This window comes from Falco naumanni, chromosome 12, assembly GCF_017639655.2.
Source record: "Falco naumanni isolate bFalNau1 chromosome 12, bFalNau1.pat, whole genome shotgun sequence".
In the NCBI taxonomy this organism is placed as follows: Eukaryota; Metazoa; Chordata; class Aves; order Falconiformes; family Falconidae; genus Falco; species Falco naumanni.
Window position 1 is genome coordinate 17,469,198 of NC_054065.1, and position 18,756 is coordinate 17,487,953.

At 38.0% G+C, this 18,756-nt stretch overlaps 1 protein-coding gene across 3 annotated transcripts in view; it reads right to left on the reverse strand.

The window, feature by feature from the left end:
• Nucleotides 1-5,321: 5,321 nt before the first annotated feature.
• Nucleotides 5,322-18,756, reverse strand: part of PRKCE (protein kinase C epsilon) — a 293,940-nt gene continuing 280,505 nt past the window's right edge. For all 3 annotated transcript variants that reach the window (XM_040612167.1, XM_040612169.1, XM_040612168.1), the window contains one exon: nt 5,322-8,592. In XM_040612167.1, the coding sequence (XP_040468101.1) occupies nt 8,446-8,592 (147 nt within the window). In that variant the 3' untranslated portion in view covers nt 5,322-8,445. The remainder of the gene's footprint in view (nt 8,593-18,756) is intronic.

Consider the following 18,756-nt stretch of genomic DNA (forward strand, 5'->3'; position numbering starts at 1 on the left):
GTTCAGCTGTGTGGGTGGTTCAAATTATTGCTAGATAGCTCAGTAAATGAAAATTAATACTCTCCACCCCTCTTCATCACCCAGACTCTTTTCCCAACACAGACAGGAATATTAACAAGAACAAAAACATCAGTAAAGCTCTCATATTTTAAGATTGCAGCTGGAGATCCTCTCTCAGCGTGTCAACAAAATACATGGTGGCAGCATTATCATCTACTACAAAATACTCCTGCAGTGTGTTACTTTTGCCCCTGAGCAATCAAATGAGAAAAATGATAATGTGACTGAAATAAGCATCTTGACGGTTCGTCACTTGGTATGGGCCTCTCAGAAGGCCGATGGCTGATAGCACATAGGCCTTCGGCAGGGATGGACTGAGAGCATGTTGTAAGCTGACTCTTTCTGGAGGAAGGAGATTTCTCTGGTGGTATCGAAGACTGGTGGTTTAATGTTGCTTTTGTAGCCCTTCAGCTTGTCAGAATAACGGTGTTCTGCACAGTTTTCCATTTCTTCTCCCACTGAAGTCAACATGTGTCCAGCCGCTGCCCACCCAAGCCAGCACAGGTGATGTGCAGTGGGAGGCAGGGTCACAGTAAGCTCGTATGCACAGTCCAAGATGGCTATGCAATTAACAATATGAGGGACTCACTGTAACATGGACTTTGGATCAGCACTTTATGGTCCATATTTGGTAGACTAAACACCCCGATAATTTTAGCAGGCTGTCTCTATGGCCAGAGATGCTTTACATGGGAGTACATGTCATAGACTGTATTTCAGAGTGCCCAGACATAGAATTTTGTAGTGACGGTTGGCCCTATATTTGGGATTGGAAAAGAGTGGGGAAAAAATCTGCCCTAGAACTTCAGTTTTCCATCAAGATTCCTGCACTTTGTGAGGAGTGATCTTGGGGTTACCCAGGGCCTCAGTTCAGCAGCTAGGAGGTGGTGTTCGAGGGATTTCACCCCCCCCTGTACTTCAGTAGAATAGCATCATAAACTGTGAACAGGCTTCGTAACAGCAGAATTCAGGGTCTAGGAAGTTCAGCTCCTGTCCGTTACAGAAGAATAACAATAGTGCAGCTGCAATGCACCAGCATGTAAGGGATTAGAGTATCATTTAATCAAAGAAAAAATGTCTCCACATTATTCCACCAAGTAAAGTTTAAAGGTCTTAAGTTTGCTTCTAAACAGGCCAGTGATCCCCACCCTAACATAAACATTTACATAACTGAGATTTGCATAATCTCTTTGACCCTCAATCTACTCACCTTAATCAACCACAGCATTATTTAGAAAAAAATGTGCCTCCATGTGCCTGGTGTCTTTGCCTACTTCTCACTGCTCATTAACCAAAAATCAACAGAAAATGTTCTTTTTTGATGTACCAAAGACTGAGTAAATAGCTTTCCTAGAACACAGAGGTTCTCAAACTTTGCCTGGGTGTGCCCATGTTTCAATAAAAAGCTTATCCCATTGTAAAAGCAAAAAATCCGCCTCCCTTATGCATCAACTACTGCATCTGATTGCACAGAACTTTTGGCTGTCTTTTGGCTTAGCAACTGAAAAGAGGAATGAAGGGGACTCCAAGCAGCCACAAAGCCAATTCACAGGGGACCACCAGTAGGTATTTAGCGAAGCATGGTTTGAAAACACCTTGTGCTCAGAAACGCCAGCACAGGGAGAGCATTTACTAGCTTCACCCATCCTGTTTTCCTAGCACTTCTGCTGACTTTATACTAACGTAATAAGAAGCAAATGATCATCGCAGTACCTAATTTCAGTTTGCTGATTTGTAAAATGGCCATAATTTTACAGTCTCTCCCTTTGCACAATTTCTAAGCTCCGCTGCCATTCATGTCAAAGAAAACTGGAGGCTGCTTAGACAAGTGTACTCATTTTTTTCCACATGAGAGCACAAGTAACAAGGGCTTTTCTGACATTTAGACACACTTCCTCATGCTCATACTCCAGTCTCTCCCTCTCTGTAACTGTCACTTTCTGATAGACATATTTGAGCAAGGATGTATTTATGGTCAGTCAAGGAATATCTGGCCTATTCCTAAAAGGCTGTGGAGGGTACAGCTATGTAAGGTGACCAAGCTAACCTAACAGCTCGTGCATGCCAAAAGCAGGACTCCTATTCTTTACTTTCCCCCTTGCTGCACCAATCCTGGATGCATGGCATCTTTGGGTATCGTTTTGTCCTGACACACTTAGAGAAATAGGAATGTACATTGGCACAGACGAGCATCAGCCTGGCACTGACTCCTGCTGTTACTAGCTGCTTTATCTTTGTGCTACTTCCCTGCAGTACATAAGACACTAGATCAAACTTGTAGTATTAGATGGTGATGACAAGTGTACACAACGCTCAATTCAGTTCTCAATCCAGTGCTCAAATCAGCAATAGACTCCAGGTCATTGACTTTCTTCCTAACTGTTTTTTTTTTTCCAAGGATTAAACATCTGTGTACAAATGTGAAAGTTCTTTAATGCTTTTCCAAATTTTGGACAGTCTTGCATAATCATTTCACAATATTTATAGTGGCAGCTTGTGTTCCAACTTAAGCTGCTGCTCTTATCTCCTGCTTCCACAGCAATGATGAGGTAAAAGGGAAGATGGAGTGGAAACTATTTTGGCACATACATACATTTTCCCAACATGCTAAGGAAACGTTTATCTTTGTCTCCTTCATTGTAGCTCATGTGTCAAAAGAAGGGATATTCAAGAACACAGTGAGAGACTGTATTGATAGGAGGGGAGTAGAGCATGTCCTACACCTTGACTTTGGAAAAATATTTGTTGCACACAACGTTCTACTAAGGGAGCTAGGGAAAGACAGTCTAAACATAGCTATACAGAGGGGGTACAAAAGCAGTAGAAAAACCATACTGAGAAGGTAACCATCAAAAGTTTACTGCTAAACTGGAAGCCTGCACTGAGGCAGCATTTTGCACTGGTTAAATTCCCATTTAACCTATTTCCATTATGTCCTGGACAGCACCTATTTTCATTATGACTGGAGAATCTAATAGAGAGCATGCATATTAGATTTACAACTGACACTAATCTGGGAAGGCCTGTGAAATAACTGAGAACAAACTTGGATTAAGAAGAAAAGATGTAAAAATTTAACAGAAAACAAAACAGAACACAAGAGTCTTCACAATAACATGTGCTGCATCCATATAATGAGTATTACACGTAATCCAACAGTAGAACTAGAATAAGATTATCTTTATGCAGTTGCTGAGGAAGGATGTATCAGTGACCTATAAAATTCTGAGTGGCATGAAAAACGTAAATAGCAAATGATTATTTATCCTCTTTCAAAGAAAGACCCAGGCAGCATAAAGCAGAATTATGACTGGGTCAGCATAAACAGAAGGTAATTTTTAACATAATGGTTAGTTGAGCTGTGTAACTCTTTCCCATAGAATGTTTTGCATATCAGAAGTTGACATTGTTCAAAAACTGACTAGTCAAAAAGAAATTAATTCAGAGATATTAAATACAATAAAGAATACCCTCTCATGCTTTCTTGTTCTCAGATTTTTCCACAGGTATTTTCTATTTGTTATACTTTTATAGTGCTATAGCTACAGTCAAAGCTGACTTCTTGATTTCTGATCAGTGCACATTACTGCTGAAGCTACTGACCATTGCCAAGAACAGGATACCTGACCTAAGTGATGTCTGCCTTGACCCAATACGGCTACTCAGACCCCCCTTTTGATTATATTAATACCTACCTTATTTATGTTACTCAGATGAAATTTCTTGTTCCTGAAAGAGGTCCACTCGAACTCATTCTCATTTTTTCCTCATGCCTGTGGCATGTTCACCTCGTGTGTTTTTAAATAAAAAACTGGTTTGCTCAAACAGTCTGTATAGTGGAAGATCCAAATTAAATTTCTGTAGCTTCTTAGAGTTAGGATATGTCAACCAATTCAACACTTCAATTGACTGGCTAATTATTCTGATTTTGATTAGTTTGTTTAGGTGCCTATCACACTGATTTACTCATGTACCTGACCAGACTATTAGGAGGCTAAAAACATCTTTGAATGTAAAGTAATTCAACATTCCCTATCTGGAAGGCCACAGAAGCAGACAGATACAGCTAAGACTCCCTCCCTGAACCTCAAGTACCACATTTATAGCATGGATGGACAATGCATCAGACTCATACCTCTTCAAAAGACTGGTCTCTTTCCAAGTTTTGCAGTCCTTCAGCAAGGATAAAAACTCTCCTTAATAGACATCAGTTACACCATTAGGAGAAAACATGATATAGATTGATGTATTTGGAGACCAGTGATGCTTACTGTTTGTAAGATGATAGTTAAGCTCTTCAAATGCTTTTAAGGTTGCAAAATATACCTAGAAAATCAAGATGTTATGTAGCTGTTTAACTGGTAAAATCTTTGTGACAAAGCTCATGCTAACATTGTGAACACACAAGATTTGGAATATGCTCATAGGCACCGAATACACTCAGTGACTTTGAGAAGACTCAGCACGAAGGAAGAAAAATGGAGGTTTATGCAAAAGCTGCAATTTGAACAGAAGACACTCTTCAAATCAATTTTAATGTCTCTTTTTTGTTTGTTTGTTTTTGTTTTTGTTTGTTTTTTTTAAGCTAGTTAGTATATCTACTAGTTAGGTATACTGACTGGAGGTTGTTAACTGGAATTACTGCCAGAGTGTGCTGATAGCTGATCTACTGAAACAGAAATTAAGACTTTTAGACCATGAAAATGGGAAGAATTTAAGGTGCAAATTGAAACACAATGAAATATTGGAATATTTCAGACAATGTCACACTGACAGATTTAAGTTAAATAAATAACTTAATAAGCTCTATGATGCTAAGTAATTAAACTTATACATCCTATTAATCCCTCTAATCAATCCAATTAAAGACTAAAGTAGTCTCATGTGTTTGTACACAAAGCACCCTACTGAAGTGAGTTTTAACAATGCAGCTAAGCAGAACACTGGGATCAGGCAGAACTCAGTGACCATTATGTAGCTGGTAAGCAGAAAAAGTCTGTAAACTCACCTGCTTGGTATTTTTGAGGTAAATGTTACATTGCCAAAGATAAACACTGTTCATGCACTGTTACCTGTGTTTCTCTTGCAGTGTTTAGTGCTTCACAGATGAGGCGCTTGTTAGCAAATCCTTCCTTTGCAAAAAGCCCACTCCTAAAAGACAAGCTCACAGTATTTCGTACAACGTAACAGGAAAAATATTCATCCTTCATCTTTCTTTCTTCCTCATTAGGAAATACTCAGGAAAACTTTGGGGAAAAAAATAAGATTTAACATCATTGTATTTATTAGGTTCCAAAACAATACACATTCACATCCTTTTGAATACAGTACATTTGGCACAGTAATAATGTTTACGATGAAGTAACACTAATGAATGGCAAGAGATTCAAATTACATCCATAAGAAAAAAAGTTCTGTACAAATAAATCCTCACAATAAAAAAAAATCTACCCCCCCAACTGAATACATGTTATATTTAGCCAGAACTATTCTGCACATAATTTAAAAAGAGGTAATTTGTAAGCCTTTTTTTGAGACAATTATTTTTCACCCTACGGAGAAAAATGTGTTTCCATTTTTTAATAAAGTCTATTTGGGAGGAAAAACAAGAAACAATGGATTCTTTATAATTATTATTATTATTAATAATCTTTTTGGCATTTTGCACTCATTTTACAAAGAAGGAACAAGAAAGATTTTACAGAACAGGCAGAAAGGTAACAGAATGTCCATTTTTAAGAATTATCTTTAAAAAATGTTCAAGGTAACAGACAAACCTTCTGATGTAAACCCAATGCAGAGGATCTAGCTATTTATACTGAAGAAATATCTGCCCATGCAAAAGTTTTTATCTCCTTCACTTTTCTCTTAGCATCCTACCAAACATTGCAGGTGCTGAGGCCTCTTGAAATACCAATGTTTGCTAATTATCTTCATGTTAGAAATGGGAATACAGACTACATGGCTTGCTTACAAAAGCTTTATGGGATGCTTTTATTCCTTCAAAAGAAATGCTAAGAGTTTTGTGTAAAGGCCTCTTGTTGTATAAACAGTAGTGCACTATCCGGCAACACGTCTTCCTACCCCGTCTACTCACCTATGGAAAAGAACGCTTTAGCATTGTGATCAGTTCTTGCCTGGATGTCAAAAGCTAACTGTGATGAGAAATAAACAGAGCCAGTGGTGAGACACAAATTGATGGGCAGTTCTACAATATATTTCTAAAAGAGAAAGAAATTTAAACATTGAGATGATGCAATCATTAAGATCATTCTGTGCTGGTACTCAGCTCCAGAAACTAGTCTTTTCCCAGTACAAAAGTTTACTGAAGATAAATTAAATTAAACTAAAGGCTTGATCCATTATTATACCTGTAGGCCAGACAACACATTAATTGATATATCATAAGATTTAATATTTTGAAATCATCATAAGAATATATATAATAATTACACCTGAGTTTTAAAAACAAAACAAAATGGAACTGAATGTTGTCATCAGTAACAGGCTATGAGCAGCCAGACGCAAAACCGACACAGACTAACTCATTTGCTTGAGACCGAGATTATCTCTTAAAGCCAATGATTCACACTTTGTCCACCACGATTTGTAACATTCCTTTCTCTTTGTGAGCTCTATCATGTCATAATAGAGTTGAAGAGAACTATACAAGAGATTTAGTATAGCTTAATATATGTCTACATCTTTTATAACAAAAACCTCATCTCTCTGACAGTAACTTGAACCAATACACATACAAGAGTATTGCACATGGACATTATTATAATTATTCTTTCATAGACTAACATTTTAATAGTATGCCTGAACATGCAGCAGTTGATACCTCTATATTCAATGAATTCCACAGGCCTTGCAGCAAACACTATATACAAAATCTCACCTGTACAAAAGGCAAAAAAGCTTCTTTAGTGCCACTTTGCCAATCACAAGTATATATATTTTTGTGCAGCTGGAAATCCATGTGCAACAATTAAAATGGATTCCAATGACCGCTCACTCAGTCCAGTAAAATATATAATAAAATGACCTCAGCAATACATGTACACAAAAAAAAAAAAACCAAAAAACCCCAAAACCAAAAAACCCCAACCAAAAAACAACCCCAAAAAACAAACCACAGGGTACTCCTGGAAATATAAGTACATAACACTGTTAGCGTATCTACAGGAGGTAACTTCACATTAGTAATATTGTCCACATGAGTTACCATTTCAATTCATACACAAAAAAATTCAATTTACAACTTCCAACAATGTCAGTTTGTGAATACTTGATCTTCAGTTTTTTAACACACTTCCACATAATGCATGTGTAGCCTTATTTTGTGTTTTCTAAAAGCAGATTTCTTTTTAGATTTTAAACATAAAAAACAATAAACACAGTAGTATTATGGTTTTGTAAAAGTGTGCAAAAGTAACACACTGCTGAGAAAATAAATATAAATAAGAAATCATTTATCAACTTAGCTACAATAGAAAAGGCAAATTTATAATGTTTATAATTAATTTTTAATGTAAAATTAACTGTAAACATTTGCAAGCTTGCCATCACATTAATCGTTCCTTTAAATAGATAGTCAATTTGGTAACATGGATAGTACACCCAATTGCCTGAAAAATTGTGAAATGCCTATATATAGCTGTGTTAAAGTACTACAGGCTTTTAATTCTTTAGCCCTTTAATAACTATCCATGTAATATCTATTTCTTGCTTTAAATCAAACAGTTATCTTTGTGACTCTTCTTATTCCTAAGGGTTTTCCATAAATTGTATGAGGAACTTCATCAAAAGCCTTAACTGACGTGCTGCTTTTTCTGGCCAGCTTTATTTTAAGTTTGTATCTCACCACAATAAACTGGTAATTGCAAATTACACCTCCACACAGGCAGATCTCTTTGCTTTTGCCACAGGGCAACACATGACTTTTTTGTTCCGCATCTGAGTACAGATCTCACCATAACCACCAGTGCAGAAGAAACAGTCCTCACCTTCTTAGTTTAAATATGTATGACAATTACAGAATGTGATCTGCTACATTGCATTTAACAGCACGGCTTAATTTTCCATGGAAAAGATGCGATTTTGTCCTCTAGGGAGATCTTAGGAATTAAAGAAAAGTTGCAAATATACGGCAGTGTGTTACATCTACAATTTCTGATACAAAATTGTTTTGCATTGCTTTGTGAGACAGAAATTAAGAGTGCTTTCAGGTCAGAAGATTAAAGGAAAAAACAATAAATATATACTTTAACTGGGGATATGGGCTCGGGGTAAGAGAAGTAGTTCTTTATCTATGAGTCTCAGTAATTTCACCTCTTCAGGATCACTTCTTGAAGAATCACTCATCTGTCAGCCTAATGTTGTCTATGGCAGTAGCTCTTCTCCAAAATAAGAGAACCCTTTAAATTCTTCTTGATTGATTTGTTTTATAATTGTCTCATCCACTAGCGTTAGTACTGGTTCTTCTCGTGTAAAGTCTTGATCAAAGTTATTTACATCCCTTTTGGTTTTCTGAGAAGAAAAATACAAATAAGGTGAATGGTAAAACAGCACAGTAAAATACAAGGTGCTCTCCCTCCTCTCCATCCCCCCAAAGAGCAGAATTTTCTGGAATGATCAAAATAAAAGAGGAGCTACTTCACACAAAGAATAACACATATGAGAGAAGCTACAGGAGCAACTACTATAAATGAGTTCAGGAGAGGCCACAGAAGCAGTACTATAAATGAGTTCCCAGAGACTCACGGGTCTCTGACAGGCGAAGGAATAGCAGTATGATGATAAAGCAGGAAGCTGAGATCAGGACTAGTTTAAAGAAGGCTTTGGCATAGTAGGTGGTACGGCTGTATCCTCTTAGATTTGAACATAATGATACCTCATTTCAGAGGCACAGAGTGAACGGATTTAATTGATTTCCCCACAATATAGCCTACTGTTTCAACTCTAAGTTAACTGTTTATATCTGGCTACACACAACCTTAAAATCAGATGTAGACCTCCCAACAGCTCTCAGACCATACCCCTTGAGTTCCACATTGGCAACTCAGCAACTGAATGTCATTCGGAGCACCACGGCCAAGTGTGAAATTCTGGCTCCAGGGCAATCCACCTCAGAACTCTTCTTTATTTCAATGGCATCAGGATTTCTCCATTGAAGTCTAAAGCACCTCACTACTTTAGTGAAGTTGGGCCAACAGAGTGCAACTGTACATGTGCTGGTTGGGATAAAACCTATTAACTAGAGACAACCTTGGGGAGGCTGGCTTGTTGTCCTCGTGGTGCTCATGATGGTGACTACCTGTGACCACTTACATGAAAAAAAAAAAAATTAAGGCTACAGGGAAAAACATTCCCCATGGTCATTTCCTTGAGACCTGCACTGTTTGTTTCCCATGTTATAGCAGCATATTTCAGGCATGTACAGGTTCAGGGAACTGGAACAGCCATTTTCCTTTACACTGTCTCTCTTCTCTGTTTCATTAAATCTAATAGTTACCTGAGTGATACTTAATGGAGGCAACACTGACACATTGAAAACTAGCTTTGTGTCCATCCTGCATGTGTCTGAAACTAAGATGATGCCAGAAATAGAACAGCTATTTGACTTACAAAGTAAAACTATAAACTCATAAAATGATACATCATAAAGTACACTAAAGTATTTCAAATGGAATATATATCTTCTGTCAATGTAGGTAAATTTTCCTATAAAATATATATATATAAATATATTTTCTTTATCAGCTCTACTGAGGCACTAAACCAAATAGTTTTCTTTCTCAGAACTGTAAAAAGGTCATAGCAACATTCACCTACATTGTTTGGAAGAACTTTATAGATAAAGGGAAAGAAAGTTCTATATAAATGCAAGAGACTGTGACTTGTAAATCAAGTACTTTCTAAGTGCACACAACCAAAAATCCACATCTTCTGTCTACAAGATTCCATTAAAAGGAAAGGAATATGGACTTAAACACACATACATATATATATTTTGTTTACATGTGTAATAGTTATTTCGTACATAAAGACTGGACATAAAGTGTATGTGACCCATATACTGCGAACTACACTAAGCATGAAGGACGTAGGCTTTGGGCTTTATGTTTTTTCCCAGTCATTTGGGCAAATACTGCAAAATAAGAATGAAATTCCATATGAATTTTTAAATGCATTACATTGCAACTACGTCTATGTTATTCTGGTTCCCCCATGTCCTACCGTAGTATTTTCACATACTTGTACAACGAATTTGCTACAGTAATAGTCACTAAAGTAGAAGGAGATAAGTGAGTATTTGTAGAAAGTAGAATTCAAACTGTAGTTATGTGCAAGAGAAACGTGACTACACTTACACTTTAATCACTAGCTATGCAGGACAAATAAGCTCTGGACTAGCTGATATCAAGTACATTATATATTATTTTCAGGTTTTCATACCGAATGTATTTGTGAAAAGTGTTACTTCCTTGCTGAAGCTAAAAGAATAAGATGACAAAGCTTATCAGGCGCAATTAATTACCAATAGCTACTTTTTCCAGAAAACCATCACTAGGATTTGTGGAGGTGTTAGGAGAAAAAGAGTGCAGATGAGTACATCTGAAAAACTGTCCCAACATTGGTGTACCTAAATCCTATTGATTAAAAATAATTGTAGTTCCAGCACAACTTTGAGTCCCCAACACTACTGGAACAACAACCAAAGGTATTTGCTTAGATTTAAAAGCCTAGCACTTCTTAAAATATGCCTTCAAGACCGAAAAAGGAAACAGAAGTTTTTACTTTCTCATATTTGTAAGCAATTCCATGTCTTTTTGGCAGCATAGATGTAAATCACCAAATTTATTAACATGACAAGTATGGAGCAATCTAAGATTGCAACTATATACTAGCAAGCCTCACTCAACTGAGTGAGATTAAATAAATCACAGGGAACAAAAGCAAGTGGATGAAGGCATACAACACAAAAGGTAGAGTTCATAACAAGTGCTTCTTTTCAACAGGAAGATTTATTTGAGAAACTCTCCTTAGGAACTTAGGCACTTTCTTCCAGAAGCTATGACTATTTTGCAAGGACTCATCTGCTAAGACAAAACAGGTCTGGTCACATTTCTGCTACTATTGCTATTTTAATGTACATGCACTGTGAATACTCTACAGGCCAACAGCACAAATCAATATATAGTTGTAGCATGAGGGTTCAGGATGAAGGAATGAAGGGTTGTGGCTGTTTCCTAGCACAGAAGCTGAGAAAAGAAGGAAGATCTGCAAGGTAAGGATAGTATATGAAGGAAACAGTGTGCAGCTATTACCCGACTTTGAACATCAAAAAAATCGAAGAAAACAAGAAAAATATTTTGATTGGCTGGAAAATGCATTATAAAAAATGTAGTAATTAAATGGGTGGGATTCTATTTATTTAGCCTGCAGCTCCTGAGACTTTGGGACACTATTTTTAACTTTTTGAACTTTTTTCCAAGTAAGGCTTTTCAATTTCAGATGACTGAAGAAACTAGGATTATTAGGAAAAAAACAGAACTCCAAAACCACAGCTGTCCACTCAAACACACAGAAATTTGATTAGGTTTCAGATGCTACCTTTTTTTTCTCCCTAGACTACCCAAACACGTTGTGTTCACCACGCATTAATGCTACACAAGATCAGGGTCACAGCAGTTACCCAAGAGCTTCCAACATTAAGTGCTAAATTCCACACCACGCAGACTGCTCTACTGCAGGCAGCACGCAGGCAGTCCGGCTCCATCTGCCAGAGCAGCAGCAGTGCCACGGCACTTGGAGTGACTAAGAAGTACATGACTCCAGTTCTAAACCTCAGCTGAAAAATGGCTTCTCCACCAGCACAGTATCTCTGATAGTGACAAGAAATAGTGACTCAGTACGCCTTGTGCAGGAAATGTTCTGGCTAGTTGATCTTTTTTTCTAGTACTGTGAATGCTCCACAGGCGCCCTATCTGGGCACTACCCTAGTGTGCCCTGCTTATCCTGGGAGATGTGGACTTGCTTCATGTGGGTGATACGATCCGATTTGATGTAACACTTACATTACAGAAGTAGAACTCCTTGAATTAATAAATATCAATATGACCTATTACCCATCAAGGATTACAATTCTTAAATCAAGGTCATGTTTTGTTCATTTTGCTCTATTTAAAGATTACCGCTTCTGTTTGCAAAGCTAAAGATATTGGAAAATTTTAAAAAGACTCTCTCTTCATAAAACACCACTTAATCAGCTTTCCTAATTGGCCTGTTCAACTTTGGACATGGGGATATTGTTTCATGAGTCAAAATGCTTTTCTTCTTGAATATCTTCACATAGTTACTAAAAGATTAAAAGGAGCTTTGTATGCTATTAATAAGCACACGCTAAACAGTGGTTTTCTGAACTGGTTTTATTTTCACTACCATTTCAATAAAAAAATAATTTTCTACCTGCAGTCACAGATGCATGCTTAAAAAACCTCTCAAAAACATGCTTAATAAGGTTTCCAGTGTGTCAGGGATCACCACCAACCTTGACTGTTAATGATTAATAGATGAGACTATATGAATTGCAACAGTGAAAAAAGATATCTAAGCTGATGTTTTTATCACTGAAAATACAGTAAGAAAGTTAGAACTTGCCAGTCCTTCCATTAATTACATGAACCAAATGTGAACAACAGGAGCCTTCAGTATTGAAACAGCACAGAAATACTTGCAAGAAGGGACCTGACAAAGGGGGTTCCAAACCAGGGACCTCATCCATCACCTGGGTCATGAGGCCAAGAGGCTCAGTGGACTCTTCTGCCTAATTAGGATTAAATTAATTCTCCAGCTTGGAGGCCTTAAGAGGCATCTCTCTCTACTCCATCATTTTTTTTCATTTAATCTCCAGAAAATAACCAAAACTCTTTCAAATCTTTTGCAAGCTCAATAGGTCCACTATACCAGGCTGGATTTCTTCAGCAGGTTCAAAGGTTGCTCAGAGAAAGTGAAAGATGGAGGAGGTGGCTAGAAAATGACACTGCCACAAAAGCCTAGTCTGATTTTCCTACAAATTCACAATAAGTGGTTTAAATATAACTATAGGAATCCTCTTTAAATCAATGAATAGATGTCTGTTTAGTTCACTAGAGAATAAGAAACTAATCCAGAACCGCCAGCCAATATAAGTAACTGAGGCCAGAAATTATCATTATAACAATGAACCAATGTACTGGAAGAAAAAAATATTGTGCTATGACATTTTCCAGTAAGTGAACCTTTTGACACAAAATAGATACAAAGCTCATCCATTATTTTCACAGTCTAAGATACTGTCAGCACAGAAATGCAGATTGGCCTTTCCACATCACTGAATGGAGCATCTTTAACTTTACCCCACTGCAATTTTCTGTCAATAGCAGTGCTTGATGCCTGTTCATATATTTTCAAGTCCACAGTGAAATCCTAGTTTGTCATTCATTTGGGGAGCTTCACTAGAGAACCCTTCCAGTGCAGCACCCGGCTGTATCAGCAGCAAATCAAACATGCAACAGGCACATTAAAACCGGGCAGGAAGCTGCTGCAGCTTTTGGTGTGCAGCTACGGGGGCACGTGACAGCAGTGCAGCAGGAACGGGGGACACAGCAAGAGTCACACCTTCTCATACGGGTTACACAGTATAACTTAATTTTATCCAGAACTTTGCTTCAGTAATAAATGATTCCTGCATTTGACACAGTATCACCAAGAAGTTGTTCTTCGATCAGGATGATCAGAGTTTAAATATTTTGTATTTACTCATCACTGATAAGATTTTTAAGAGCATTTTTTTCAAGACAAATGGAAACTCAAGACATCAAACAAACTGGTTTGGATCGCAGTTATGTGGCTAACCTCACATTTCACTGTGCTCTCATTCACCTCTCTATTCTGATAGCAAAACCACAGCACAGGCCGCGATCGCTTTGACCAATGATTGGATCTCTTTTTATAAAGGTGTAGTACAGGGGTCCTCAAACTGCAGCCTGCAGGCCGGACACAGCCCCCCAGGGTCCTCAATCTGGCCCCGGTACTTACAGACCCCCTCCCCCCCCCGCCACACACACACCCCGCCGGGGGTTGGGGGGGGAACCAAGCAGCCACAGATGACTGCCTGCCGCTTCATCCGCGCGCCGGCCCCCTGGTTACAAAGTTTGAGGACCCCTGATGTAGTAGTTTCTAAGAAATTGAGACCATTTGTAATGAGCACTCACTTTTGCACTCATTCTATATATAGAGAAATTCAGTATGAACACTGTGAAAGAAACAGGCTGAGAAGCACAACACTTCAGGCCTGTCTTTCTGTGTATCCTGGTGATGCTTCCTCACAGCATTTCATGCCCCGAGAATCTGTATCAGTATTAGAAGTATTTTCTAGATTGTCTTATTTCAGAAGATATGAAATATATGTTATCAGAATAACTTCACAAGTTATTCTTTTTTCATAATGTTAATTGTTCTATTCACACATGGAAGAGTTACAACAGATCCACCATGAGCTGCAGTATATTCAGCTGAAGGTTTCGATAATAAAAAGGGTTTTGACTCCAGGTAGTTTTTACAAGTATACCAACATTCATTACTTCCAAGCAGAGGGTGAGATTTTGTGCTCCTACGTTATGCTTTAATTAAACATAAAGGACACCTATTTAAGAGGAAGAAGTGGGAAAAAAACCCCAACCCAAACCACCCAATGCAGATGTTAGTAGTGGAACAATAGTTGAAAAGCATGTCAACCTATGCAGTCCATCATTTAATCTGTTATGGAAATACATAGATAGTTTACAAACAACAAGCTAATTCAGAGGACTATGAATTTTAAAAGGGATCACTTGTGATCCAGTAAACTGAAATCACCCGTATACTGAAACAGCATGTACCTTTCCTACAAATATGAAATGGGTCAAGTAGGAAGGAGGAATAACCTAAACAATTAGGGGGTACAAACAATTATGTGACTACATGGCCAGGATGGCAGCCTCAGTGTTTCACTTTTGCACAACCTTTTTCCTATCCTACACTCCAAACCCGCCACAACAAAACAAACAGCAAGGCAAACAAAACCAAAGCTCTGCAGGTTCACTGACAACCACCCCATGTTTGCAGTCTGGGCAACGAACCTCACCTAGAAGTCGTCACTGTAAAAGCATTGTCCCCTATGGCCCTGCTTGGGTGTGGTTTTAGCATGAGTAAGTACCCAGCACTAAAGTTATATATAACCAGACCTGCTTTGTTCATCACCCGATTGCTAAAGCACAAGTCATCTCTGTGCATAACATCAATGGAGACAGATTTCACAGGAACTTCAGGGGAGGTCAGCACTACAGCTTCCCACCTGTGGTTAGTCCTTACATCCAAGATCCATCTTGTCCGCCTTATCAGGGCTTGCTTCCATTAGAACTTAATCATAACATAGCCACTGCACATAAGCTATGCTATGGTAGAATATGTGCATTTTCTAGAGTGAAAAAAATTGGAGGGGAAGAGCGCTAACTTCTGAATTTCTACACTATGCTATTCCCGTATGGTAGGTTTCTTTGAGAGTTTAACTACACGGGAAACAATTTTATATTTCTTCTTGGGGTGGGGAAGAAATACAAGGAGAGAAAGCAACAGAACAATCACATGAAAAGATACACTTCATCTGCACAATGCAATTTCTACTGCAAGTTTTATGATCCACACTGCTGTGCAGATTTTATACGTGTGCCTCTCTAATTTACGTTATATTGGCAAGCCTCCACTAACATCCTCAGCTGCTCTAAGGTCATGATCACCAACGTCACCTCCCCGCTTACATCCTGGCACACATCCAAGATTAGTCCATTTTCAGTTTTGTTCTCCTGATATTGCATTGTAACCATTGTTGTTACAGCAGAGTAACAGTGGTCAGGATTGGTGCAGCTGTGACATGCAAAATGAGCTGCTGGTGAATCCTACAATACGTGTGTAGAAGCCTTTTTGTCTTCCTGATCACTAGCGCTTCAGTGCAGAGGACTGGCTACACCCAGAAAGCAGAACTGACTTGCAAAGAAGAGAAAAAAGTGATGCAAAAGAGTTGGTAAGTCAAGGGGCACATGTTCCTAAAATTCCAGTGGCTTCCAGGAGATGTCCCATAAAATACTAAAAAAATTACAGAAATACAGATAGTCTAGCAGTGCACTGAGATACTCGTCCACATTTATACTGTAAAAGATGCATAGGTTTATTTTGCTTTACATTCTTTAAGCAATCACACAAATACAAAAAAGGAATAAATTATGGAGACTCTGATGCTAGTGAACAGGTGAATGATGTAATGAAATATTGCAAGATCTCTGCCATGTATCCTGAATAAATACTGACCGACTGACTTTCCAAAATTTTATTCTGCCTATGGTCACTTACTCCACTTAATTACAGAAAAATAACACATTATGGAAACCTTCCTGAATATGTTACGACATTATAAATATATAGCAATATCTTGTGATTCTGAGCCCCTCCTCTGTTGAGAAGGCATGGACATGTGCATTGTGACACTGGATGCAAAGAAACGCCACAGCATGAAAGGTAACAGCAAGCTCGTACAGTGGGAGCATCGTTCCAAGACTCAGCTACACACTAGAATGGTTTGCACTATAGGCTGTAGAGCAGGAATGCTACAGAGTTTTTGGAAAGACTGCCTTCAAAACATTTTGGGAAACTCATGCTCTTTGATGATGATCTCTAGCTCATTAAGAATAAAGCTTTTAGTTTGACATGGATGATGTGCATGACAGGCTTTCATACAGAAAAATGGTATAGCAGGTCTCACCTTATACACAGAAAGCTACACACTGATGGCTTAATTCCAAGGCTACTGAATTGTTAGAGATCATGTTTTGAAGTCTGATGATTATTTTTAAGCCTTTGCCAAGACAGATTAAAATAAGGATACGTGACTTTTTAGAAAGCAGCTGAAGCTTTTTTTTAAACTAATGCACACAGTCATACAAATTGTAGACTGTAAAAAAAAAAAAGGCATTGCACAATTATACATGAATGCCTACTAGTTCTGCATCTCAGCGTATCTCCTTTCCACCTTTCCTCCAGACACTAAAACTGCTTTTTCAGAACACAGATATATTAAAAGAATGCAATAAGACATAGCAGAGTTTGTAGTGACACAGCTTTCATTCTTGGTTCTGCTACTGATCTGCTTTAAGCTTGAGCAATTTTCCCTTCACTATGTATTTAATTTTCTTCCTATTTTTGTTTTCCTATACATGGATTGTGTTCTGTCTATCATTACCTATGATCTCTTGACCGTCTTTCACTTATATGGCTTTTTATACAGTGGGAACCTCATCTTGCCAGGAACTCAAGCTGTTATTGCAGATCTGGGGACACAAATTGAATTTCTTTTTCTTCTTGTTCTTGTCAAATACAAACACAATCCTTCAGAGGGTCATAGGCAATCATGATCTTCAACTCCTTCTGTTCCATATGCCACAATTAAGCAAAGGGAATCATTGTTCTGTAGGTCCTTTGCAAACACAAATATGGCATGCAAATCAAGGAACAAGATCTGCGCTTAAGGTTTTTCATAAATATCTAGACTGAATGTTGTTGTCATCCCGCATAATTTCAGCATATGACTCCTGGAGCATGCTGTTGAGAGGACCAGTACAAGGTCTGTGCCTCCACAGTAACAAAATCCCTTGTAACAGCACAGCAGCGTAACAGGAAAGCAGCAGTTAATGAAGTGCTAGGATTCCTTACCATTTAAAGACACCTTCCCTGTTCTCCTACTGAAGATAAGTGCCTACATATCATCTGCTTCAGCCCACCATCTGATATTAGTACATATGTCAATGGAATTGTTTTGCACTAGTATGCCGAGCTGTGAACACATGCATTGACAAATTTTTGCTGCCCATTTTGCATTAACATCCTAGTAAGACACTGGTGTTAACTTTACGCGTTTAACATTACCATGGTGTACAGCTAATACAAAAAGTTCTGCACAAGAAATAAACCCAAAGACAAATCTGCTCTTACATTCTATGTTCACTGGACTCCAGCTGTGAATGGGACTAGTGACGGACTGCCAGCCTTTGATGAATCTTCACTTTCTTCTGATAAATTCCTCCCCACTGTCTGATAATGAGCTAGATGCTACAGCTTCTTAAATCACCTGGTGTTTTGCCAATGGCTTTTAATGACATCAGAAACAGGCCCAACCCAGGAATATTATTTATATTAATATAAAATTAAAGTATTTCTGTTTGAATGCTTAAGAATGCACTGTAAGTAATAAGATGATTTCACTTAATGGTTTATTTTCTGAAAATTGCACTGGAGATTAAAGCAGCCAAAAAGCGAAATAGAATTTGTCTTATTCTGAGGAAGTGCTAAAGGAAAGCAGGAACATTTGGGCTGCTTATCACTCCATTCCAATGGGCACCACTTAACAATGTATGTTTAACAGATGGTTAAATGAACCTATATAATTCAGTATGAAAAGATTTTAGTGCTGTAAGACCAGAACTCCACAAAACTAAACAAATACTGCTGGATCTCCAGTACAGAATCAAAAGCAGCATAATAAAAGTTGTTTAATTTATAAATATTTGGAAATCTGCAGTGCTGGGAAGTAGCTTTAAAACTTCTGTAATTCTAGTGTTG